The following is a 26,253-nucleotide window of genomic DNA, read 5'->3' on the forward strand; positions in this document are numbered from 1 at the left end:
AACCGAGTGGGTAATAGGGAGAGTTGCATCTAATTATGCGGAATGGTTCAAGTGGTGATAGGTGTGATTCTTGTTCAGTGGTTTGGAAGAGCTTGTACTGAATTTTAGCACCTCTTCTTTTGAGCAGGATGCAATAACTCATCCTAAAATGGCCAGCTCTCAGAAGCAGACGTCATGTTTTTAGACATCTTAAATCAGCTTATGTTCACCTGATATCTTACAGTTTTCCTGCAAACTAGAGTTACCACAAAACTAAAAATTCAGCCTGGGAAAATATTCTACTTTGCTAGTTTTGATGTACAAACATAAATTATGTTCATACCTTTATCCTAGGTGAGTGCACTAGGCACCAGTAGTCGGGGGTGGGCACCTGCACCGCAAGCACTTTGCAGGGGCTGAAGAAGGGAAACTTCATGGCTGCCCCCACCCATTTGTTCACCCTGTGCCAGGCTCGGTGTGCCCACAGGACACTGGTGTCTGGGGGGGCCGATGCTCCCAGGGGTACTCATGGTCTAGGGAAACCTCCGTGGGGCTGGAGGAAGCAGCCCATAAGAGCTCTCTGTGTCACAGCTGTTATTTTCTTCATCCAGCTTTCACCTCTGCTAAAAGGTTCGGGATAAGTTTGCTATGTCTCTCATGCAAGACAGGGATGTACCAAAAATCAGAAATAAGAGGCAGAGAGCGGAAGGAGTGGAAATTCTTAAACATTCCAGAAGTAATAATTGGTCTAAAAATAGTCACTTTCTCCATATGGGGAGGAAAGAAGAGAATGAGGCCAGTGTTTCTGCTAGATTTTATTTATTAAATTTGTGCCTCTTCAACATCTGGGGTAATATGGCCATACAGTCCCTCTTTTTAACCACCCAGTCCGGTTACCAAGCCAGACCTCCCCAGTGAAAGGGCTTAAGCCCAGCAGAGTTGCACTTCCACTGGCTGCGGCTCTGCTTCTCACCCTTGCGTCGGTCCACACTTGCACCCAGCCTAGATGTCGTTGTGATGCAGGCACAGACAGGCTGACACGGGCTCGTACGATGGGCCTCGTGAATGGGATATGTGAACAGCAGCAAATCGATGAGCTACATAAATTCCAATGCTCCCTTCTCAGTCTCCCTGCATCCTGGTTTTACAACAAACAGGCAAAATCCCAAATGGTTGCTGATTCAGATAACGTGAATATTTGAAGAGAGCCATATATTCATTAAATGGAAGCTTCATAATGAATAAATAACAAAACCAAAAGGGATTAAATAGTATTAATAACATATCTATAGGTAGTCTACAGGTAACAGGCAGATGGACCATTGTGTGAGGAATTGGATTTTCAACTGCTATTCCAGAATGCAACTTCTTACCCCACTAAAACAGTTACATATTTAGCTTCTCACTAGCAACTCTTAATACTTTTCTTTGCACAGAAAAGCTCTGAAGAGCAAATTGTTAAAAGGAGGTATTACGTTTAGTCATTTTTTGCTCATCATTTCTAACTCATTGATCTTCCAGCTTATACTCAATATCCTCTCCTCTACCGTGGTGTGCTTGAAAACAGTATTTAATGTATATACTGTTAACTATAATGTTATGAAAGTTTAGGTAACTATACAATGCAAGAGTATTTGTTTTAGCATAGCACAATATTGAAAGAAAACCACAGAAATCTGTGCCTGAGAGCTTTTTCATGTAGGTATCTTTTTGCCCCACCTGTTTTTTCTTCAGTGGCATGGTGTTAGCTTGTGACATTTCTCACCTTTGTCCTTGCTTTGAATTTTTGACAATTTCAGACTTTCACCTTTTATTTATTTTCTTATCTTGCGTTTCTTTCATAATGTAATGTGCTCATTGTTTTGGATCCTTTTAGTTGGAAGTATCCCAGAACTGTATCACCAGTCTCTTTATTTACCTGTGAAGTAAAATTTTCCTTTTCATTCCTCCAGAAGTCATAAAACAGTTGCAGGTTAAACAAAAATGAACTTTTAGTGTTTACGGCAAGTCCTCCTGATATACTGGCAGTTATCTCTCACAGACATCCTTTCTGAGCCAGCTTTGCTTTACATCATCTCGTGGCCTACTGGATGGCAACAACAAACACCCATCTGTTCACATGTTCTTCTTAGGATGGGTGCCCGTGGAAAGGAAATCCCCATAGATAAGAAACTGCATCAAATCAGAGAACAGCCAAGTGAATGGAAAATAACCCTAGATCTGCTTTATCTCTGTTGCAAACGAAGTCAACATAGGACTGATGCCAGTAGCCCACGTCTATTAGCAAATGAGAGACCACACTGCATGTGAAAGGGCTTCCCTGTCCAACACAAATACTCTTTTTTCATTTTGTTCCCTATTATTTTTGCCCTCGCTCCCTGACAAAAAGCTGTTCAAACATGCCCACTTTGAGGATGGGTTTAAGTGCAAGAAAGACCAAGGCTCCTGCTGACTGCTTTTACAATAAGGTGCACCCTGGACTCTGTGATATCTCAGTTGGAGGATGCCCTGGCTTTTCACGTTCAGAACAGATATGTACAAATAATCACTGGGAAGATTTTTCTGCCATTCACCGTGACTGTTATTTTTTTCTCATTTTTCAACCAGTTCTATTCAGGAACATGCAACAGAAAAGTGTATTTCTTCTGCTGGCAGGAAGGAGACACCTAAAAAGTTACATTTCTTTATTGAAACTTCACGGGTTTGACCCCCAAAAATCCATATGCTGTTTGGCATACACCTTTTCCTTACCTTATCCAGCACCAGTGGGAAGGACAGCAGAACATACCACTGTCCAGGTATATTTAGAGCAAGCAGCTGCCCAAAAATGGTGAAGAAATTTCCCAGGATTTGGTGGGAGTTGCTCTTACCCCAAATGCAGACTGCAGCATCAGGAAGATTTAGTAGGCCCTGTGAACCTCTATCTTCATGCTCATTTTAAACTCCCTTTATGCACAAATTTTGTAATGAGATTGTTATATCTCCTAGAAAATTAATCTTGATTAATTCTCTTATGTCTACTTGAGGCATTAGCTACTTCAGTGCCTCTCTTCTGTGTCGATTATCGCACACATTGTCATTTTGGCTACCCACAAAGGAGCCTTACCAGCTTTGTGATGCTTTCCTGCTCACTTCTCAAATACAGAGAAGACAGTTCCGAAACCCTCTCCTTCTTTTGCTTCTTATGTGATATTTCTTTGCATCAGAACAGCCTGCCCTCTTTGAGAGGGCAGATACTTGCACAGACAGGTATCAGTTGTTAACAGTCAATGAACAAAAATGTTCAGAAAACCACTTTATCTCAGCTCGGTCAGGTTCTTGATCTATTCTGGACTCATCACACTGCACAGGAGTGCTCAATCTCATAAAATGTATGTAACAAAGTCCGTAGGTAACTAAGTCTACAGAGGTTAGTTGTAGTGCAGGTGCTGAAGCGGTGAGGGAAGCACTCTCAACATCCAAACCAACTTATTTTTATAACCACACTCCAGTAAAGATTATGCAGCACTGTGGAAAAATTATAGTTTACTGTAACTGCAGTGTGGCTATGAAAAAAAGGGGTTTTTTGGATGTTCAAAGTCCTTTTCTACTGTGTTGCATAATTTCATTGGGGAGCAATAAACTAGGTATGTTTTGCAAATCTTCCCTGCCCAACACTATGTGAGTGAAAAAATTGCAGATTTCCAAATAAATAAAATAAATAAAAAATTTTACACATAAGACATAAAAATAACCTCTTAATCAACAGTTTGGCCTATCGTGATGCTCGGCATGTGCTAACAATAACTCCTGGAAGGCTCGTACTCTGGTTCCCTGTGCGTGCCAGAGCCTGGCTGTGAGATAGATCTTTATTGCTCCTGCTATCCAGATCAAACCTAGCAAAGGCATGCCTACCCCTCGCCAAAACTTTACTAGCTGTACAAATACCTTAAGACAAAAGAAACACACTGAATTGCCAGGGACTGAGAAAGAGATAAAGAACAGAAAAGGGGGAAAGAAGTTCCTGCCAAGTTGAAGGACTCGTACAGCAATCGCTATGGGGAGATTTGGGGTTCATCCCTTTCACACCCATAGCGCTCGCTTCTCTTAAGGTGGAGAGATGGTTTGCGATGTGTTGCTCCCAAGAATGTCCTCCCGGAATGAATCCTTCCTATAGCTTTACAGCAGATGTCGGTCAGACATGCCCAAATACATGTTTGCAATACCTGTCCATACAGAAATAAGTTCATAACCTGCAGATGTCAAGAACCAAGACAAAATAATACAGCACACACCAGGTTGAATGTGGTTAACTAAGTTGCTTTTAGTTTATTAATTTTACCCATACACATAGTTCGTTTGGAAAACACCACATGAAAGAGCCAGGACAAAGTGTAACAAAATGGTACGATTCAAGATTTCAATATGCAACGTGCCAGTGTACCTACTGTGTTTTATACATACTTTACATTGAAAACCAAAACCCCACAGTTTTCAGAGGAAGTACACATTTTATTTTGAACGGAAAATTTAGTTTATTAATATGTAAAAAAATAAATCTACAATAACAACAGTGCAAACACATCAAAACTTGCATGGCATACAGAACACAAATGAATAAAAATTATTATACAAAGGGCCCAATGCTTCCTATGGTACTGGCTGTGACATGTACAACAAACAACAGGGTGAGGAATAAACTGCAACGTAAACAGGAACATGAGCTGCATATTACTGGTTCTGTCTTGTACGGTCTCTCTATTTCAGGTGGTAAAGCTGTCATACCTTGGATCTGCAATTAAAATAATAAAAATTGATCACAGCTTTGTCATATAAGATTAGAAATCTGTATTTTGCTCTCTAACTAGTTGGCAGCTTGCATGAGAATCTATTGTTAGTTTTGTACTGGGGTTGTGACTCTTGCTGTGGAGACATCAAGCTCAGTAAAAATATCAATATGTTGCACGCCAAATGATCAACCAGTGTGCACATCTGTTGTTCTCAGCTCAGGAACAGCTGTACTCACTGGCATCCTCTCCAGTAAAGCGAGGTTAGGCTTTTGTTGGTTGATTTGTATGACCTCATTTTGCTTTGTGGGATTGTTTGGTTGTTTCGTTTTTGTTTTCATCTTTCTGGCAGATAAAAATGGAAGTTTATAGTGTTACAGTGCTGTAGGGATATTGGATGATATTTAAATGCATTCATTTGTACATACAAGGCTTACACTTGCATGCACAAGGCAGTTAATTGTGCACATACTTATTTCACAGAATCACAGAGTGGTTGAGGTTGGAAGGGACCTCTGGAGGTCATCTGGTCCAATGTCCTGCTCAAGCAGGGCTGCCTACAGCAGTGTCATATTTCTATATATTGAGCATTGTTTACTTTTCCCTTAGAACTCAGTGCAATTTTTATGGAGTTAGATATAACCACCTACCTGTCCTGGCTTTGACACGAAATTGGAGAGATTTGGGTACACCTCTTGGCTATGCTTTTCCTAAATGTACTCCCTACACGTTAAAGAACAGAAGCTATGCAAAAATCAAGCCCCTGGACACAAACATTTTTGAAAGTTTGAATGCCCACCTGCACAGCATGTGCTTGCTTTGGGTTTTTTCCATTTTTGCAATTATCCTGCACTGCAGAAAAAAACCCCTAGATATTGACTTAATCTTAGCAAACACAATACAAATCAAGGAACCATCCCTACAGAAGGTTGAAGGTATTTTCAATTCACTTCGTCTGCTTCAAGTTTTTTCCTTCCTCACTGATTGTTTGGCCATTCAGGTTAAATCTGTTCTTGATTTTGATGAGGATGGCCAATTTAATGTAATGTCTAATTACTAATAAGGGAAGGGAAAGGAAAGAGTCCTAATCTTAGCTTTGATGAATATGCCCTAGTCATTTGAAATAGGAAACCATGATTAAAAGGAAGAACTAAGCACTCCCAGTTCCAGTGAGCTCACTCTTTGACTACATTCTTTAAGTCGTAAGCATTGTTCCTTCATCCTGTAAGATAAAGGGGAACAGCATTTCCCAGAAAGCATACCATTTTTAAAAAAAAAAAGAAGCCTATCCCCTCCTGATAAAATTTCTGTGTGCTTTTCGTCATCTTAACTTGTCCTCTGACAAATAACCAGTGAAAGAGTGGCTACGCAGCTGGTACTGGCCAGCAGTTGCAAAGGTCAAGAAGTTTAACCAAAACTGGCAAATAATCACATGTACTGTCAATAACTACTTTTCACAGAAGGTCTGCAGTGGGACAAATATTAGAAAAAAACAGAACCTCTTTGGTTACTTATAGCACACAGCATTTCATTGACACCCCATGGGCAGAACAGTTTGATCGATGTTGGAAAGACCCCAGAACGCTGCTGCAGGAAGGGCAATTTCCCCTGAAAGCACTGTGTGACCCACTATGAGGCAGCGTGGGCTGTTTTGCGGGGTGAGGAGAATGAGGCAAAGGTCCTTTCCTAGGAAGTATTTCATCAGTTGTATCTGGTATCAGCTCTGATAGGCTGGCCTAAAATCATGGTAGGAGATAAGCCAGTACAATGAGACAATCTCCCTGTCTGAGCAGAAAAGCTCAAAAAAGTAAAATGGAGTCTTGAATTTGGAGCAATACATATTTTTCAGCATCTCCTTCAGGGATGATACTACATGCACTAGCAGTTCTTTATAAACACACATCAACGCTGAAGATGACAGCTTTTCCCAGCAGTCCTGTTAAAATACCAGTAGACATTTAGAATAAATAATAACTTACTGGGGAATTATTTTTTATCTTACAGTTTTTTTTTCACCAAGAGAATTGGGAAAGGAAAACTATAGAAGATCAAATCTTCCAAAGGTACACAAAGGAAATGGACAATCCAAATGTACTTTTTTTGGCCCAATACTATAGACATCTCTAAGACATAAGACCAACAAAAAAGCAAGAGATATTGGAAGAGTCCTCATACAACTTTAGGTAGTCTAGATGCCTGAGTTAAGAAGTTAGATTCCTGGGTCTTCCTTATGCAGTCAATAAGCTTCCTCCTACAGAGTGACTCAGAGAAGAAACCTGATTTAGGGATTTTGATCCATCACAAGACCCTAACATCGCAAGTCCCTGACAATGGATGCAGCCAAGGGAAAAGAGCTTTCTAACTTGGTCACCTAATCTGGACACATATGGTTATTCTCTGATCAGTCCCAGACACACTGAAAGGCTCCATACTCCTATTACTGATCCCAATGCTGATCAAAGCTCCAACTTTTCTATTCTATTTTTTTTAAATACTTCCAGAACTCAAGTTAGGTGAAAGCATTGATAAAACATTCTCATCATTTGTTATTGTATGTAAATGCAATATAGCCATGTAAACAGTCTGAAGACATATAACCAGGTATTATTCTTACACAATGAAGCACAATAAATCACATTTGTTTCATGGCATTGTTGCCTCCTTTTCAACACTTAGACTTACCGACCATTCTGCGTTATCTGTTTTTGAACATCTCACGTTCACTGGCAGTTTAAGCACAAGCTCATTATAGGAGACACCCTCCGATCTGGACCATTTGAATTTGTTCATTGCATCCATAAAAGACAGGTTTTTATATTGCTTAGGACTCTTGATAATGAAAGGCCAAGTCCTAAAGAAAAATAAATAAATAGATTTTAAAAAACAGAAAAATTCCATCAAGTTGGAAGTGATGAGGAAAAGCTTTCGGAGAATCTACTCAGAAAAACAAAAGTACTATTAACATGTATATTATGCCTAATTCACATTCTCAGCTAAGTTCTCTGCTACCGAAAACTGATGCAGTTTCATTGATTTTAACGGACTTATGACAGTTAGTCAGCAGTTTAGGACTTGCTGCCACATGCTTTTAGAAATGAAGGACTTTAAGTTAAGAAAAAGAATTACATTGCTGTTCTCTGAGCTACAAACTGAATACACAGGCAATAAAAAACAGGTCTTCTGTTGTAACTTCTCAAAAAAAAACAAAACAAAAAAAAGCCACACCCTCTACTAGGCTTGGCACACAGTGTTGTAAAGAAACGTTTGCCATTAGAAAGCTGCTTCCAGATGGTTCCACCAAGCTCTGGTCATAACTCAGATAATAGGACAAAACTCAGCCTAGCACACCAGTTGCTCTAACATGCATTGGTCGGCAGCAGTGCCAAAAGATCAAATGAGAATAACTGGTGGTGTGGGCATTGCCTTTTGACATGTCCCTACATGCTGGCTGCAAGGGGACTTTTGGCCAGGGGTGGGATAGAGATCTGCTGTGCTGCTGTGAGAGACCTGACTATTTGCCCACATGTGGGAATCCTCCCCATGAACAAGTGTCTTTCATTTAGTAAAGAAAACTCAAAAATAATAGCGAAGGAAAATTAAAAAAAAAACAGCTAAAGAAAACCTTTTCCATTGTTCTTGCTTTCTCCTTGTTTGACTCTACTGGGATGAATGGAAACAACATGTTGGACGGGTCAAGTTTTTAAAAACAGAAAGTCCAATACAGCTAGTGGAAGAATGAAAGTAGCTAAAACTTTATCTAAGTAACCTAATTAATACTTTGTTTGGAGCATGAGTTATCTTAGACACATCTGTGTTATCTTGCAGTAGGCTGTCTCCCACTTGCTTTGGGTAAAGTGCTGCCTATGCCAAAGTTCTGCTCTACTCAACACCTAGGCACGGAGGACATAATTTTAATCAAGCACCTATTTTACACTATTGTGGCCCAATCACTTTCATCTCAGCTCCTCATGATTTATACCACTGTCTGTGCCACCAGACTGAGGAAAAAAAGAATTTTAAAGTGAGCCACAGCACCTTGATCCTGCTTCCAGTTTGCCTTCATGTGTAAGTCAAGAGAGACTTTAGAGGAGTCAGTGAAGCAATTCCAGTGTAAGACTGACACAAGAGAGATGAGTATCAGGTCACATATCCTTAGGCTGACAGAGCTTAATGAAACAAGAATTGTGGATTAGGTCATAAATACTAGAGGCAGTAATAATCTCTTCTTCTAATTACTATTCCATTTGCGGCAGACAGTCTGCATACTTGTTCTATTCAAAACATCTTTATTTCCCCAGGCCAAATGTGCATTTTTTCCTTAAGTACAGTTATCATGAATGAACACTCAAGAGAGCATACATTTGTTAGAATATTTTCTTTCTAAGCTCAGAAAGACTCTTTTAGCTAGGACTAATTTAGAAACTGTGTTCTCCCTCTATTAAAAGAGATTTTAAATAGAAATAGTGTGGAAAATGAAGTAGACATTGATTGCATTGTGACTTTCTTCAAACTCTTCTGTCTTGGATATAAATTTCAGAACTAAGACCAGTAAGCCTGTACATCAAATTACTTTGCAATAATAGTTTTATAGGGTTTTGTTAAGATAAACTGTATAAGGAAAGACAACTTTTAAAATTTAAATGTGATGACATGCTATTAGTCTATCCATTTTATTTTAAAATCTTACTATTACCTTACTTTAGTGCAACTAACAATACAACTGTAATTCACCTTTCACCACTAATAGTGCATTCTACTTTCTATTGTTTGATTATTTTTCTGCATTTCATTCATTTGGGAACTTTTCTCTTTAGACTATTCTCACTCTGTTTACAATCACTTCCACTGCTGATCTGCTATTGAGATGCTTTAATTTTAAACACTGTAAGGAATACTTAAAAACTGAAATACACTATTTATTGATTTTTATATATTCACACACATTTATGCTGTCTATAGTGGGCTTCCTCCCATCTCCTACCAAAACTTAAATTTTATGTTAGATTCTGGAAATCACTCTTGCTCTTAGTGAGCAATATCGTTGTGCAGGTCATCCCACTGACCTTAAAGGGCAGAAAAGCCAGATCCAACAACACACTGGGAAGCATTTTGTTCTTGCCGAGGACTCTCATGATGAAGGACAGCAAGACTTCTGCTGGCTTATCAAACAAATTGTAACACCTTGTTGAAAATTCACCAGCCCGTGGTTTACCCCAGCAGTCAGATGCCAGCTGAATTGCACGGACCTTCGAGGTGGTTGTTATAGATCCTGAGTGGCCTAAATGGTAACAGCCCCCACCCCTCGCCATTCACAGAGGGGATATTTAATATTTGTGGAGCACTGAAGTAGACAGCTCTTAGAACAAAATGGTATTACCCCTTTTGAGCTGAGCAGCGGGCCAATATTCAGATTCTTGTGGGTTATTTTTATTAGGAAGAAAAATAGGTGAATGAGCCTGGGATTTTTCTTTCTGACACGGATTTACATCTCAAAAATGTGCAGTGTCCTGCTTTTCTGAACAGTAGGAGTCCAAGACTCGTGAGACAGTGTTTTTGCACAGCATTGCAAGCCCCTGAAGCCAACAGTTCACCTAAAAAGCTCTTTCCTTCCTCCAGATTCCTACCACTGGTTCCATGTTTTTGTCTCTACTTACTTTGCATGTCATCCTCTGACTTGTTATTCTTCCAAAGCCTCCAATTCTCTCATTTCTCTCCATCATGGTGCTTATCTACCATTTATCTTTTACTATGAACAATTTAATATTCTCTCAATCCCTCCATTTCCTTTCCAACTTACAAATTCTTCCCCTTTTGTGCATTTTTGTCAGTCACCAAGACAGCGTTAAGTACTATATGTGAGCAACAGTTCTAGGATCTGGTTGCGCTGATTGACTTCAGCAGAATTACTGACAGCAAATCTACCCAGGGTAATTCGATACTCAGGCTCCCAAACCCCTTTTGCAAAATTATCTCTATATATGGGAAACACTGATATGTTTTAATAAATCGATAGATTTGAAACATTGATATGGCATTGATACATAGTCTTTTTACAGATGGTTGTAGTGAAAAAAAAGTGCTGGGAGAAAATATTATTTCTTTAATTGAAGAAACTGCTTTTTTATTAAAAAAAAAAAAAAGCAAAATAATTTGGCAGGAGAAATAAGTAGCAGCACAGCGTATCGACCAAAAAAAAGTGGCATGAGTGACCCTGCAACATGTTGCACTACCAGAAAGAAATAAAGGTCGTATAAAAATGACCCTGTAATCCCACAGACAGAAATAGAGGTGCTACACATATTCATAAACATTTTCATAAACTTGCCTGACTGGTCTATAGATTTCCTTAACACCAATGAACTGGAGCTGTTCCATTATATCTGGAATACTTGCACATCGGGTGAGGTTGATTCTTGGGTAATAGAGCAGATATGACAGGCACATTTCGTTCCTGGTGCTCAGACCACCCTGAAAAAGGTATTTTTCTTTTAATCAAGATAGCATCAGAATCCCACAGATAAAAACACTGATTAGCATTTATATGCTAATGAAACGTGTATCAGGAGGCCCAATTCAACAGGTTTATCTTGCACATTACGTTATCAAGTAGCAAGAAGTTATTACATAATTCATTACAAAATACACTGCAAGCTCAAGCAATAGCTCCCAAGCTTAAAAGATGTCAGAAAGAACAACTATCAATAAAATAAAACTCCTATTATGTTGAAGAGAACTATCTGAGAAGTCCAGGTTTATTTTCAACTATCTCCAAGGTATCTACCATGTTTCAGAAAAAGGGCTTCAAAGTGGAGCAGATGTAGAAAAAATCTGGTAGGATAATTAGGTTTTTTAATAAGAAATTAAATGAGCTTTGTCTAGTAAAATGGAGGCTGGGATGGAATATGTATCTATATTGACTCTCCTTGTAAGTACATATACAGATAAAAAGTAAGAAAGAAAATAATTATTTAAATTAACAGATAATTTGACTCAAGAACAACAGAGCACTGACTATAAAATAATTAATTAGAGTAAGGTTTTTAGCTAGCAGAAGAAAGAGACTCTTCAACAGCTTTCCATTGAGCGCCATGAGGCAAACAACTAATTTAAAATTAATCTTGGTAAATATGGACAAGATTATGAGCTGCACGTTCCCAAATCCCATGTGGGAACAGTTCCACAAATCTCACAGAACCACAGGAATAGGAATGAAGAAGGCAAAACACAAGAATCAAGGCCCAAGAGCTAGTATGGTCACCACGCAGGAAAATAGGACAAAAGCTCAAACGCCTTCATTCTCACTCTTTTGCTTTTCTTTATATACCTACTGCATGTGCCTACATGCAAGCCATGATTCAGGGAGAGGTATCCTTTTGCTCTCTGGATGCCAGGAACAGGTCTTCCTTGCCGAACAGAAACCTCTCAGGTCTCACCTCCTGGAGGTCTAGATCCAGCCCCTCCTGAGGAAGCGGGATCAGCCCCTGGCGAAGGCTGGGTGCCGGCAGCTACGTCCCTCCCATAAACATAGTGGGTCTGGCATCACTCACTGGTTTCGTAGCCAGCTGGCACAGTCCAGCTCATGTCCCAACCGAATTTGCTTCACCTCCAAAACCAAGTGGCCACATTGCAATGGTCGGTGCCTGGCCTCTGCTAACCTAAAAAGCTGCAGTTGGGAGACCATGCGCTGCCATGCGCCAAACCTGAGCCGGACCCCCTCAACCCCGAAGGGGATGCTCCCTCCGGCCATGGCCCTGCCTTGTCCACTGCCGTGGACATGCACTCAGGGCTGCGGCACAGCTGCTCCTCGTGCCTCGGCTGCAAGGGCGCGAGAGTACGGTGCAGGCTCCTCCTGCGCCGCCCCAGGGGAAGCAGTTGTCCGGGGGGGTCCCAGCCACTGGAAAACCCACCGCGTGAGAAAGGTAACGCACAGAGGCTCACGGCACCCAGCCTCCTCCTCCCAGCCCAAAGGACCTGCATTCTGCCTGGATTCTACGTTAGGCACAAAAGCAAGCGGTCCCATCTTGGTCACAGCACAAGTAAAAATCAATATGTAAGAACTGGCAATTACAACCTCGGGGAAAAATGCGTAACAAGTTCATAAAAATAATTCATTAGAATATGCAGAATTTGCATACATAATACATGTTATGAAGAAAGCACTCCTTATACTAGCGAAGTCTGATTTTTAAAGATCTTTTATGAGCTGGTTGCTTATTTTTATAAACTAGTCACATGAATGCCTTATGCAAGAGATCAGACTATGATCATAATAGTCCTAATGAATTTAAAACTTAAGAATCTATGAAAGGAAAGATAATACATAATTACATACACCCAGGCGTTAGCAAGTAAGTTCACACTTTTTAATAGCATTTTATGAAGAAGATTTTAGTCTCCAATATTATTATCTGTGTGGTTATTTTGATCCATTAAAACTTTTCTTACCCATGTCATGCGAATTCGGTCCACAGTACTGTAGTGGCATTCTGTGATTAAATTATCCCCCTGAAACACAAGATTTAGGAAGTTCACAGTTCTGAAGTTTATCAACACCAGCTTCAGGTAACCACAGATGACAGCAAACACTTAAGAAATAAAGATCAGAGCAGTGGATATGACTTTTTGAAAGAGCAAAGGATTAGGTAATTGGCGCATGCTGAGGCCTTGGCACTTAGCATTCATATTATCCCAGATCCTCAGGGATCCCCCATGGATTTAAACGGTGTCTTATTAAGACTCTGGTCTGTTTTTTTAAAAATAGCAATGAAGGTGCCCAGTTATAATCCTATTTTCAGGAAAATTATATATGTAGATGATGTATACCCATGATTCTTGCTACTTTGGATAGCTTTCCCCAGGCTAATTTATCCTGCCAACTTCAATAGAAATACTTGCCAAATGAGGAAAAGAAGGTTTTCCACATCATAATAACAACTATTTATCTGCCAAGCCTGGGAGTAGAGGAGTGGCAGGCAAAGACTTAACTACATTGACAGATATGTATGGGAAAGGCTGAATACTTACCTTCTCAAGTATATACAATTAACTTTTTGCTGTCTTGACAAACTGATCTGCAGTTTGGTAGTACCTTTATTCCCTGTACCTAATCAAATACAAATCTCAAAATCACCATGATAATCAAGTGGAAATTAAAATATTGAAGAACATAGCCAGACGTCAAAAACTGATATTTTTGGGCAACTTCCTATCACAAGGGTGCCAGAGGTTTATTTGCTTTGGTTCATTTTTTTTGAATCAGCATCTTCCCGTATCACCCATTGTATTAATCTTCCCTGAAAAAATCAGGTCACCCTTCAAAGGTTGAGAATTTCTCCTCTCCTGCGGGATATCTCGTGCCAGATCAATGCTAGCACTAACCGTACTCCGGGCTGCTGGAAGAAGGTGCGTCAGCCTCGTGTCGGCCAAGCGGAGACAGAGCCTTCTGAAGCAGCATGAACTGGTACAGCTTTGCTGCTCCCAGCGGGAATATGCTGGTTTCCATTAGTGAGGTCTCTGGCTCTCATCGTTTATGGACTGGATAACATTCACTGAAAGTGTTCCTTCTGTGAGATTAGATCTTTTGCTTCCAAATTCAGAAGAGAGTGCTAGTACGTGAAGAAAACAAATAACCTGGACTCCATGAGCTGAAAGAAGGATACACCCTTGGAAGAGCTGGCAGAAGGAGAGAATAACAAGAACTTCTATGAAAATTTTTAATATTAATAATTAATTGATTAGACCATGGTCCGAATTACACCAGAATGATGTATGTAAAGCTGTACTGGTATGTTTGCATAAGATGAAAACAATAAAAGGCATGAAAAACGCTCACTTCAGAGAAAGAATTCCTGCTTCTACTCGAGCTGTCTTTTTTAAGTTGCTGATACTATCAAATACCTCTTTTAGTCTTTCTGCTGTCTACTCCCTTTTCTTCTTGAATTTTAAGAGGCCTTTCTCTATAATCTGCATAGATTTTCCTAAAAATATTACAGGCTTTTTCTGCAAACCTGTCATCTTCTGCCAGCCCTCTTCCTAAACCCTTCAACACTTCTTTCCTGGAGGAGGTAACACCGGTTTGTCTTTGAAGTCCCCGTGGAGTACAAGCAGTTGGACTTCAAAGAGTAAATGCTGCACCTGAACATCCATGTTTTGCTGTAGAAATTAAACTAGAAAGTTAGCATTTTAGCTTCTTGCCTTTAAAGGACAAATATCAAAATATCCCAGGGTGGGAGAAGAGACATAAGAGAGGAAGGGACTTGAAGACAAGCCTGGAAGTTTAAACCATGGGGCTCCTGACCATACTTGAAGTTCAGTCATTCCAAAGGTCTTTCCACCTCCCTTCCCTTACTGGCTTCAATCATTAAAAAAATCCAGTTGTTTGATATTTTGCATCTGAACAATTCCATCAAGTAACGGGCTTGTTCACATGCACCCGGAGAGGCACACCTCCAGCTGCTCTGCTGGTCAGATCTGAAGCACCCAACCTTTGCAGCACTAAACTTTCTGTCCTCAGGCCAAAGCTTCAAAAATAGATGCCAGCTGGAACTAAAAAAGGTTGAGTGAATGATTTTTAAATGAGTGACCCAATCAAAATATATAGACTGTTTTCATGCAATACCTATGGATAGCTACAGCTTTATAATATAACTGTAGCTGGGATTTTTCTAAGATATATTACATTATTCTCACAAGGACAGCAGATAGAATTGCATGATTTCTTCTTCCGAAGGATTTTGTTTACTCAGTGAAACCTCATGTGGAACATGAGCACAGAGTTTTACTCCCAACAACAAATAAGAATGTGAAACAAACAGAAGACTTGGCTGATTTGTAGACACATGTTTGCAAGGCTGGATACTTGCTGTGTGCAAATGCTCAGGATGTGCTACTTGGCTCCAGTGGCTCCGTAAAGCCATGCAGTGGTATTCCCATTCTTCAGCTGGCTGGACGCACAAAGATGACACAACCAGGCACACGTGTCATTTTACAATCTGCTTTGTTCAAACATGTATAACAGTAAAGTTCAAATCAAGTAGGTGTGGACACCAAACGCACCCAAAGAATAACTTGAATTGATGGGCCAAGCCAGTTCTGTAGTGTCTCCTGAGACACTGCAACTTTAATGCATTAGTCACTCTGCAATAAGTGGAAAACATTCAAGAATTCTGTAGCAAAATTAATCCTAAATGTGAGTAAATCTTAGGCACACGATCTCTTAAACACTTTCAGGGAAAGAATTAAGAGTGTTGTACCGGCAAGATGGTTCTTTCTTCTTTCAGATACTGAAACTCCTGGAAGTTGAAGTCAAACTCGTCATCATAAGCAAGCAGCTTCTGCTCCTCGCCGTTGTGGAAGTGGCGCATCCTGATCGCTCTGCCAGCAAGATGAGCATGAAGAAGTACTGCAAACACATGAATCCCAGCAGGTCTCTCAGCACCTAGAGCCTGGCCAGGGGAAACCAACACCATCAGTGTGCCCAGATGCAGCGTAATGTAATGTAATGTAATGCAACGTACAAACAGCGTGAAAATATATTAATAAATGCATTTTACATTCCCTCAGTTTACAGCAAAATGCAGTCTGGAGCAGAAATAAATATGTATGTGAAATTAAGGTTTTATATACAAAAAAGTCTTGGTTGTTTTCTGTGTTGTGGGTTTTTTTTTATAAAAACATGTTTTGACTCCTAATGCACACAATTTTTATGAAAATCAACTGGACTGCCAATAATTCTCAATAGATTAAGATTTTCAAGGGTATTATACTAAACCCTGCACATTATTTTGCTGCTATTGGCCAATACTGCTGAATGTGGATGTTTATTGTGAGAAAGAATTTCTATGCAGTTATGAATGATGTTACCATCAATATTGTGCCAAGAGAAGCACTTTAAATTAAGAAGTTGTAATTATATGTTCTACTTCCCATCTTCAAGTCAACTGGTAGTGCAATACTATGTGTTCACTTACATCTGAGACTTTTTTCCAGGTCAAAAACATTTTAAAATTAACTTTTCCAAACTGACACAAATCTGACATCACTCCCATTCTAGCTGAGATCTACAGATCTAAACTTTTGGTATGCTAAACTTTGATTCTTGTTCAGAGCCCAAGCTAGAAATAATCTGTTATCACAATACCTTTCAAGTACAGCCTTAAGGTCAGAAACCTCATGATAATAGATTACTTAAATGTTTTTAGGCTGCAAAATGCTATGACAATATGCAACATTTAACACCACCAAGAACAGATCTAAATTCCATATCTAATTTGTCTTTCACTCCAAACCACATCATAACAAGCATTGATTCAACCTTTCCCTATAAATGACAAAGTATATGAGAATCTCTTGTGATATATTAATCACAGACTTTAGACAATGCTTCCATTGTAGAGATATTTAGATTATCCTAATGAAACCAAGTGTTTAACGAATGCATAATTTTGTACTTTGGGCAAAACCATTTCAGGTCTTTAGTTTCTGGGGTTGATCTAAGAATACCTTTCGGGCTTTCACTTCACTGTTAGGAGACTTTTGCACATGCACAGATCTTTATTAGTCTCTCTCAACATTTTTTCTGGGCTAGCTATTCCAGGCTATTTATAGCTTTGCCATGGAAAGCAATGTATGCTTATATATTGAAAACACAATTAAACCATCGCAAGCACTGTGTCATCCGGTATTACTCATATCAGTAAAGCAGCCTGAATACTGAGCACCTCAAATACCCAGATCGAAAAGATTCAACATTCTGGAGGGCAGCCTGTAGCAGATGCCTTTGCTCACATGTCTTTAACTGGTAACTATCAATCTCCCCAAGAAGTTAAAGAGGCTGTCCAAAACTGTTTCTAAGAATGAAAACCAATGGATTCAGGCAGGAGACATACCTCTTCCAGACATTCCAGTGTGCAGTGACCCTCTGACACAAATTCAGGCATGCCCGGTGGGATATTGTGGAAGAGGCTGACCCAAAGACCGGCTTCAATAACCCCAGCATCGTATTTCCTTATAACTGGAGTATAAATTAGCCTCAGACCAGAGTTATCTATCAAGCCTGCAACAAAAGAACACAGTCAGTCATGGCTGTAAATCAGTATTTAAAAAAAAAATCAAAAATCCAATTGTTTCACATTTTTCAAGGCTTGTCTTAAGTTTTTTACATGAAAATCAAGAAATCAACCTCAGTAACTGGAAATGAGTCAAACTATATGCAGGAAATAATAAATAGGGGCAGCCCACAGGAGGATTGTTAAACATAGTATGTTGGTGTCTGTGGTGCTCAGATGAGAATGAAAAATATGTGCTGCCCGTAGCCCCTGTGTCCCTTCCACTAAGTTATCCAACATGAACCTCACAGAAAAGAAGGTAGATCACAGACAGAGCAAACAACACAAGGAAATAATAAGACCTCAAAAGGTGCCATGTATGATTTTCAAATGAAATATTTAAAGCAGAGCTTAAAGTTGTTGTGGTTTTTTTTCTTTAAGATTTTTAAGCCATGTGTTGTCTTCTACTTGTGGATTTATCTATTCCTTCACCTTGACCCCTAGCATTAATTATATTTTTTCTTTGTTTTGGACGGCTTGTCATGTTACAGCATACCTCAGATGACCAAATACATCCCTTTTGCAATCTCCCCAATTAAGATAGCATCAACTAAACCTATGAAAATTGGCTTCCTAAATCCCAAACTTGAAGATAATACCAGTACCTTGAGTAAAGCAGAAAAGAGAACTACATAGGATTTTAATACTGCACTCACTCAAGGACTTCTCTTGATTTCAAAAAGTAGTTTAAGGAACCAAAGCCTGATGTAAAAAGGTTGTGGTTTTTAAGAGTCAAAATGATATGAATCTATTTCATTTATCTAAATGTTTAGCCATGTGCATTTGTTTGTGTATCTAATTAGAATTTATGTTGCCTCTATCATCTAACTGCTCATAATTATTTGTCTTGTTTTAGTCTTTTTTATTAGGAAAGCTACCAGCAAAAAACAAAGATTAATTTGTGTTGCACAAGCCCTACATTCTGTTAGCTCGTTTCTTACCTTCTTCTTTGTTGTCCATTTTCAAATTCCGGTTTTGAAAATTAAAAATGCAAAAAACCTACCCAGTATCTCAGAGAAGGTAAGAGCTTCCTAGCAACCTATATCGGTCTTCTAAAAAACATAACAGACATAGCAGTGCCTGAAACCAAATTTTACATCAACATGAAACCAACAGGCTATTTTAAGATAGGCAAATGACAGAGGGGCAGAGCAGGGACTAAGTTACCCAGTCACTAAAATACCTAACAAAGAGTAGTATATAATTATTAAGAAACAAAGGATATGAACTATGCATAGCCAATTAAGAGTGGTAATCAACTATGAGACATTCTGCAGTATACAAATCATGACATTTCAGGTGGTATATACTGTCCCACAACATCCCAATTTTCACGTGTTTGGGAATCCATACTCATTCCCTTTCTGAAGCTATTTGCACAATCTCATCAATTTGAATTTTTCCTTGGTGGTATTTCCCCTTCAAGATTGTTGCTAACATATAAATGCCAGAAGTTTTTACGATATGTAAGAGTTTTTGATAAACAATCTCAAAAGAGGCCACCTTTCCAATTAAAAGTGTATGTTAAGGATTTCATAAACAGAAACATTCAAAACCAGCCAAGTTAGGAGCAGTTCAAACATTTTCGAGTCTAACTAGGAGCCAATGCTGACTACCAATCTGAGTCACTTAGGAAAACATTACCCTGGATCACAACGTGAGGCTAACAATGCAGCCTTTAACTGCAAGACCTAAGCTGGGAAAATGCAGATCCTGAAACTGGAAAATGAAGGTGACCCAGTGGCAGGTTGGGTGCTGTGTCAGGAGGACTTGTGTGCCCCCACCCGAAGCAGTGGGAGCACCCAGGTCTACTCCCTCCCACTCCTATCTTATACCATGTATTTTGTCAGGGAGGAGAGAAGCATGACCTGGATTACAGACACCCCACTCTGCCTATGCTGTCTGAATTTTCCCAGGTCTTTGGCGAGACCCTGTGTTCACCTGGGACTGTCCCAACACGGCAAAATTGTCCCTGTTGCTTAAAAAGGAAACAAAACATTATTGATCCCCAGTTTTTGTCTGTCCACTTGAACTAAAACAATGGTATCATACAACACAGTCGATTAAAATAAAATCGTGAATTTGGGAACACGACCAATTCGAAAACAGTTTTTCTGCATGCGACTTCTCAGGCTTTTAGGTAATATTTGATGGAAAAACAAGCAACACCAAGGATGCAAATGAAGTTTACTGTATCCCACACAAATGTGCATGCTGAAGGGCAAGAGTCCATCATTAAATAAAAGAGTTTTGAGATAGTTCATCTAGAACAACAAAAAGAGGGGGAATAACAGTAAGACAGAACACCATAACCCACACAGAGGATTTTATTTAAACACATGGGGGTGTAAAGAAAGGCCAGTACACTGTGCTGCACTGGATTTTACTCAGTTCATATATAGCAATCACCAGAATATTCTCAGGTACCGTGGCTCAATAAACTTTTGTTTAAGAACAAAAAAGTATCTTTCCAAAAGTTGGCTTCAAAGTTCCCTAGATTTTCTGGGGCTCCCTGGTTTCTTCCTTTTGCTTCTTCTAAATATAAATGAATTTTAGAAAAAAGATTAAAAAACACCATTATAAGTGAAAAGTTTATCTTTTAAGATAAACTGCTTTTACCCAGTAAATGGTCTAGCAACCTGAGTCTATACTTCACCTTCAAAAACTGCCCACAGTTCAGGTAGATGTCTTAAAAAAATGTTTAAAAAAAGTAATAAAAGGCTTATTCCATGTGTTGCTGTCTCACAGGCTGGGTGCTGTGCTGCCCTCTCTCAGTCTGATTAGATTTCCCAGCAAAAGGAACGGAGAGAGAGAGAACACGGAGAATGTAGTGATAAAAGAAGATGTATTTGCCTGGTCCACAATTCTTGGTATATCTGAATCTCCCACTGACTTCAGGTTAAGCTTTTGAGTGCAGTGAGAAAAACACTGGGAATCAGAAACTATTGAGGAGGGAAAAATAAGTCTTAGCTTTGTATTTGCTCTGTTTGACATGCAATGCAATGAGAAGCACTTGTGTCTAGTACATTTTCCAATCTTGCATGTTTTAAAGAGTGTGAGGGTACAAACCTTCTGTGTATGATGGATTGTCATAATGCACCTCCATAAGAACGAACTGAGGGTCAGCTGCTGTGCCAATGGATAAGCCGACATGAGGAGGGTAGGTGAAGCCCTGGAAATCAACACACACATACAGAGTTAAGGCATTTTTGCTATGGTTAAGAGTTAATTTCATTTTATGAATACATCTACTTTTTTTTGCAATGATACAATCATATTAATGATAAAATTTACAAAGGTAACTTCTTTTAAAACTTTCTGAACATGGTATTGTGGCATAATATATGTATTATATACTCAATACACTAAATCATTATGTCAATATAAAATAGTAGATCCTATGCTTGCTAGAGGATAAAGCCCTGAGCAAACTGGTCTGACTTCATTGCTGACCCTGCTTTGAGCAAGAGGTTGGACTAGAGACTTCCTGAGGTCTCTTCCAACCTGCATTATCCTGTGATCTTATGATTATTTATCCTGTATTTATTGCTTGAGTGGAAAAGGAAAATTCCATTTTAGATGTATAAACATGGCATCATCAAGCAGTTAGTCTGGCAATAAAACCCTTATGAAAAAGTGAATCTACATTTTAAATGTTCCCTGTTTCTAAAAGCAGTAATTTCCAGAGAATACTGAGGCTGTATGTAATTAGATTGTTTTTCCTGCACAAATCACTGCATTCTAAGTAAAATGATTTGAACAATAACGATGACCTTCAGGATTACATTTATATTAGCAAGCCATGTAGTGCAAAAGAAATAGCTCTGAACAGTGCAACATCTTGTGCTGGACCCACTGTCCCCAAACGATGCTCCTTTGGACAAGCTCTGGTCAGACCCTGTGCACTGAACCCCATTTAATGCTGGGAGGTGCTGGGTCCAGCACGTTCAGTTTAACTTCATCCCACAGGGGGCTGTGCAAGTTCTCAAACCACTCGTGATGATAAACAGAGCTTGGTAAGTGGGGATAACCAGGAGATTTACTTCAAAAACTCACTCCTGATTCAGAACGAAATACCAGTATCTTCTAAGTGAACTCATTTACCATATCCACTTTTATAGGAATTAATCTGCATAATTTTAGAGTATATAGCTAATATTTTAATATGCAATTTGATACTCTAACTTTCTGAAATATACAATTTGAGATCTCAACTTTTTTATGCTTGATGGACATTAATGAATTAATCATAGTATATAGTAATAAATACTATCACCTCCGTTCTACATAAGGGTAAACTGAAGTAAGTGAAGTGAGTACTCCAGTAAACTTGAATGTAATCCAGATCTGCCAGGTTCCTCTCTACAGTTCTTTAACAACGGGATCATCCTTGCAAAAGCCTCCATAGTGCTTGTCAAATGATAACTTATTTATATGAGTTTTTTATTTCACTTAGATTAAGACAGTTGAAAGTACAAATACTAGGTCAGAGCATAGCTGATGGCAAAAGTGCACAAAGCGTACATCAGAGATGATGCTTATAGTGGATTAAACTTCTTTTGATGGGTCCTTGTAGCAGCTCTGGCTTCCTCACACTGCAGCACTTGAAGGCAGTTTTGGATGGCAGGCTGGCAAATGAAGGCTCCAGAAACTATCGTCACCCCAGTCCCTCTCTGTGCCCACACCATCGTCCGTGTGGGCACACAGTCAATCAAGGCGATAAAGAAGGGGTGGGATTCTTTTAGCAGTGATGCTCCCTTACATCAGCTGAAAGCATTAACTGCAGCCTAAATTAACATATGAAATAAGCTGAAAATACAGCCTGGGGTCAACAGACACTGTGTTTTCTGTAGCTATGCCCCATTGCCATGAGCAAAGTGGTCCTTGTGCTGGCTCTGCGTTGACACAGCATCACTCCTACACTGAAATGATGTCTCTTTGGGCTGGGTAGGTAACTTCAGAATGATATGCCTGAATGGGGCAACACTGTAACCAGGTTCCTGGTGAGGCACAAAATGAATTAAATCCATGTCGAACTTCATTTGGAAAATATTGCCTCCATGTCTTTTATGCAGTCACCTACAGAGACTTACTTTTCTTTCTGTCATTCTCCACAGATAACAGATACTGGTTATTGCTGGAGGCAGTGTGTTTCCATATCAGATGGGCCAAGCTGATATGGAGACAGACTTCCATGCTCCCAAGTCATCTTTTTTCCCCTAAGGCATCAGCTCTCTCTATACTATTTTCATTACTTTTAGCCTGTCGCTCAGGATGTTCATTGCATTTCATACTTAAGAGGCCAACAAGAAGTTGAGGACTTACTGGTGAGGCATTTAGGGGTTGGGATTGTGTACCCTTAAAAAAAGACAGATTAAGTAATCATCACAGGAAGAAGCTTCATTATGATACACACCCTCCTAAAGCCCCATTGATGAGCCATGCTAGACAGACATTCATCCTACCTCTCCTCCAATGGCCCAGGCAAAAATGACCGTCTCACATGTAAGAAAAGAGTCTGGCATGTTGGGGTGGTAGCACTCATGCCCGTAGTCCAGCACACTGTCATTCAAATTGCTGCTGCACTGGTAGAGCAGGATATGGTGCACCAGATTCTCATGGCCTTTCTGGATCAATGGCTCAACCTGTCAATGTTAAAATGAAAAAGAAAAAGAAAGAAAACACATCTCAAGCATGACTGTTTCAATCCAGGTATGCAGACAGAACTAAAAATTATATGGTGCATTTATTTTAAAAGAGGAGACTTGACGTTAGATTGTAGTTAGTTTGAGATGTTACTTCAGCACTCCGCAACCCCAAGCATTAAAAACGTCATTGCCCAAGTGCATCAACAGGGGGCAGGAAGAAAATTCTGTGTCTTGATGAAACCTCTGTTGCCATCTGTCTTCTTCTCCCTTCTCCCACTCCAATCTTGCACTGTCACTTGCCTTTCTCCCTGCCCAATCTTGTTTAGCCACATTCCAGCATGAAGGGGGTATAAACCAGCTGAAAGTCTGTTCAGTTAAACCAGATTGGTATCTGAACTACTCAGAACTTTTAATCCCTGTTTCTGCCTCTTTTGTACTATTTCTAGTACAAACTAGAGCTGCCCGTAGATTCTGTACATCTAGGGTGAGCCTGGAGGTATACCCCACATTCCTCAGCAGCTCAAGATGGACTTTCAAATTTTTTTGACATCTACAAGAAATTAGAATTATTTTACAATCTGCTCAGTTGTAAAGACTTTATTAACATGAAGTCATTCCTGAAAGGTCGGGTGCTGAAGCCTGTTTATGGCAGTGATGAGCTGGAGGGCTCGCAGGGATGCCCGGGTGCCCCCAGTATAATTTGACCGTTGAACTTGAGAGTAGGCTGAAATTATTTCATTCCCATATAACAGTGTTCACTCACTGGATGGATGATGTTAAATCATCTCTGTCAGAGATTACAACCCTGGAGCAAACACGAATACTTCTGAAAAAAAATATTTTGCTTTTCAGAAAGATCATACTCCACAAAATATCAGCATATAGAAAACAGTATTAAAATTAAAGGAGTTTTTCCCTTGCTTTTGCTTTCAAAGATTGCATCCCGTTCTATCATATCTTACCTTCAAGTTGAATAAGATAAGCACTAACTTTTTTTACAAGAAAAGTAAAGCTTTGGCAATACAACTCTTAAGATGTAGGGTGCCATGCAGTATCGTCTTTTAATATTAGGAAAGAGAAGGTATTTTAAACAGGCAGAAAATGTATATATATCCTAACTTTGCATCCATTCGCTTTACAAGCACATGAACCCCAGCTACCAGAGGACCAGAACAGGGTAAGCAAGAACAGTTTATTATATTATTAAAATATTGTCAGCACAATATTGTTCCCAGAAATTTATCTCTCTGCCCTTTTTTCAAACCACTAAACCAATTACAAAAGAGGAAGGGCAGGAAGAAGCAACCAGAGCCTGTGCATATCAAGACCACCCTCATTGATATGAATCTGCAAAATACCATTGAAGTTGGGCTCTTGGGGAGTCCAGCTGCTGCTGAGTACCTACCTGCATGTCTGTCCAAGAAGTGCACAACCCAAAACCACCCACTTTGCTGCACTTAGAAGTCAATGGAAGGATGCCAATTTACATGGATGCACCAAAGTTTTGTTCTGATGGCAAGACTGAAATACTCCACAATAGATCTTCTGTACTGTTCTCAGTAATCCCTATTTCAGTTAGCGTTACCATCATCATGAATTACTGTACTATGGAAGTAAAAGGTATTTTTGAAGGAGGTAAGAGTCAGTTTTCCTCTCAGGTAATAATTTATTCCCAGATATATCAGACTGACTGGCAAAGATTCAGAAATCCATTTCAGCTTAATGTTCCTTCTTCCCTCTGCTCTGTCATACACCTGCATATTTATCCAAATACTGCAGAATGAAAACACATTCATATCATGGCAGCTTATACATTAAATGGCAATATATATCTCAAGAATTCAGAAGCTCCACATAATGTATAGGTTAGTCAGGGAAATGATTATGGGAATATTATCCCTGTATCTACCAAGAAAAAAAAGAGTATTTTTGTCCCAACATGCGATAGTTCTGCCTGCTGCTACAAGATCCCAGCACCTGCTGTGCTTACAATCACTACTTCAAAACCGGCTTCCTCTCAAAACAATGGGACATCACCAAAATTAGAAACTCACATCCTGTCATCGCTTTCTTAGTGTCGGTTACCTAAACAACAACAGCACTTCAGAAAGTAGGTTTGTTCAGCTTTATTAAAGAAAAGCAAAAAAACTAGAACAATCCCTTAAGCATCTTTCTGATGCATCTTTAGGACAATTTATCTTCTTCAGATGCACAAAAAAATAATGAAAAGCAGCAGTGAAATTACACTTTTTACACATTTTTATTACAACTTGTTTGTGCCACCTTTCTCCTGTTTTAAACAAAAAAAAGAAACTATTAGGAGTGGTCAAAAATCTATTAACAAAAATCTTAGGAAAATCTCATCAACCAAAAATTGTTCATTTCCCAGAAATGTATGGAAATATTTTAATAGCCAGCTCCTTAAGGATCACAACATCATTTCTGATTGAAACGAGAGAAGGAAGAGGAGCAGACCCCTAGACATGTTGGGTTCCCTTTCTCTGATCCAATGAATAGCTAACTGTATTTACTTGCTAGAATAACTTCAGCAGAAAAGAAAATTAAGAAATGTGATTTAATTCTCTACTGTAGTGATTAACTGGAACAGGGATTTAAACATGCCATTCTACATCCCAGGTGAGTGCTGCCCTAGTTACTCAGCCATGTTATTTTAGCTTATAGAGTAAGTCGGTTGTTTAGGCTGCCTGCCTCTTCCTCCCTCACTTTCACAAAGAGCATCTGTACAGCTTAGTT

The 26,253-nt window shown here is 39.3% G+C and overlaps 1 protein-coding gene across 1 annotated transcript in view; it reads right to left on the minus strand.

Moving 5' to 3' along the window:
* Window positions 1–4,260: 4,260 nt before the first annotated feature.
* Window positions 4,261–26,253, minus strand: part of MOXD1 (monooxygenase DBH like 1) — a 51,032-nt gene continuing 29,039 nt past the window's right edge. The window contains exons 5-12 of the mRNA XM_075148096.1: window positions 23,317–23,496; window positions 20,921–21,023; window positions 17,633–17,799; window positions 15,998–16,189; window positions 13,191–13,250; window positions 11,071–11,213; window positions 7,428–7,596; window positions 4,261–4,750 (exon numbers count right to left, since the gene is read on the minus strand). Coding sequence (XP_075004197.1) covers window positions 4,586–4,750; window positions 7,428–7,596; window positions 11,071–11,213; window positions 13,191–13,250; window positions 15,998–16,189; window positions 17,633–17,799; window positions 20,921–21,023; window positions 23,317–23,496 — 1,179 coding nt within the window. The 3' untranslated portion in view covers window positions 4,261–4,585. The remainder of the gene's footprint in view (window positions 4,751–7,427; window positions 7,597–11,070; window positions 11,214–13,190; window positions 13,251–15,997; window positions 16,190–17,632; window positions 17,800–20,920; window positions 21,024–23,316; window positions 23,497–26,253) is intronic.

This window comes from Calonectris borealis, chromosome 3 (assembly GCF_964195595.1).
Source record: "Calonectris borealis chromosome 3, bCalBor7.hap1.2, whole genome shotgun sequence".
Lineage (NCBI taxonomy): Eukaryota > Metazoa > Chordata > Aves > Procellariiformes > Procellariidae > Calonectris > Calonectris borealis.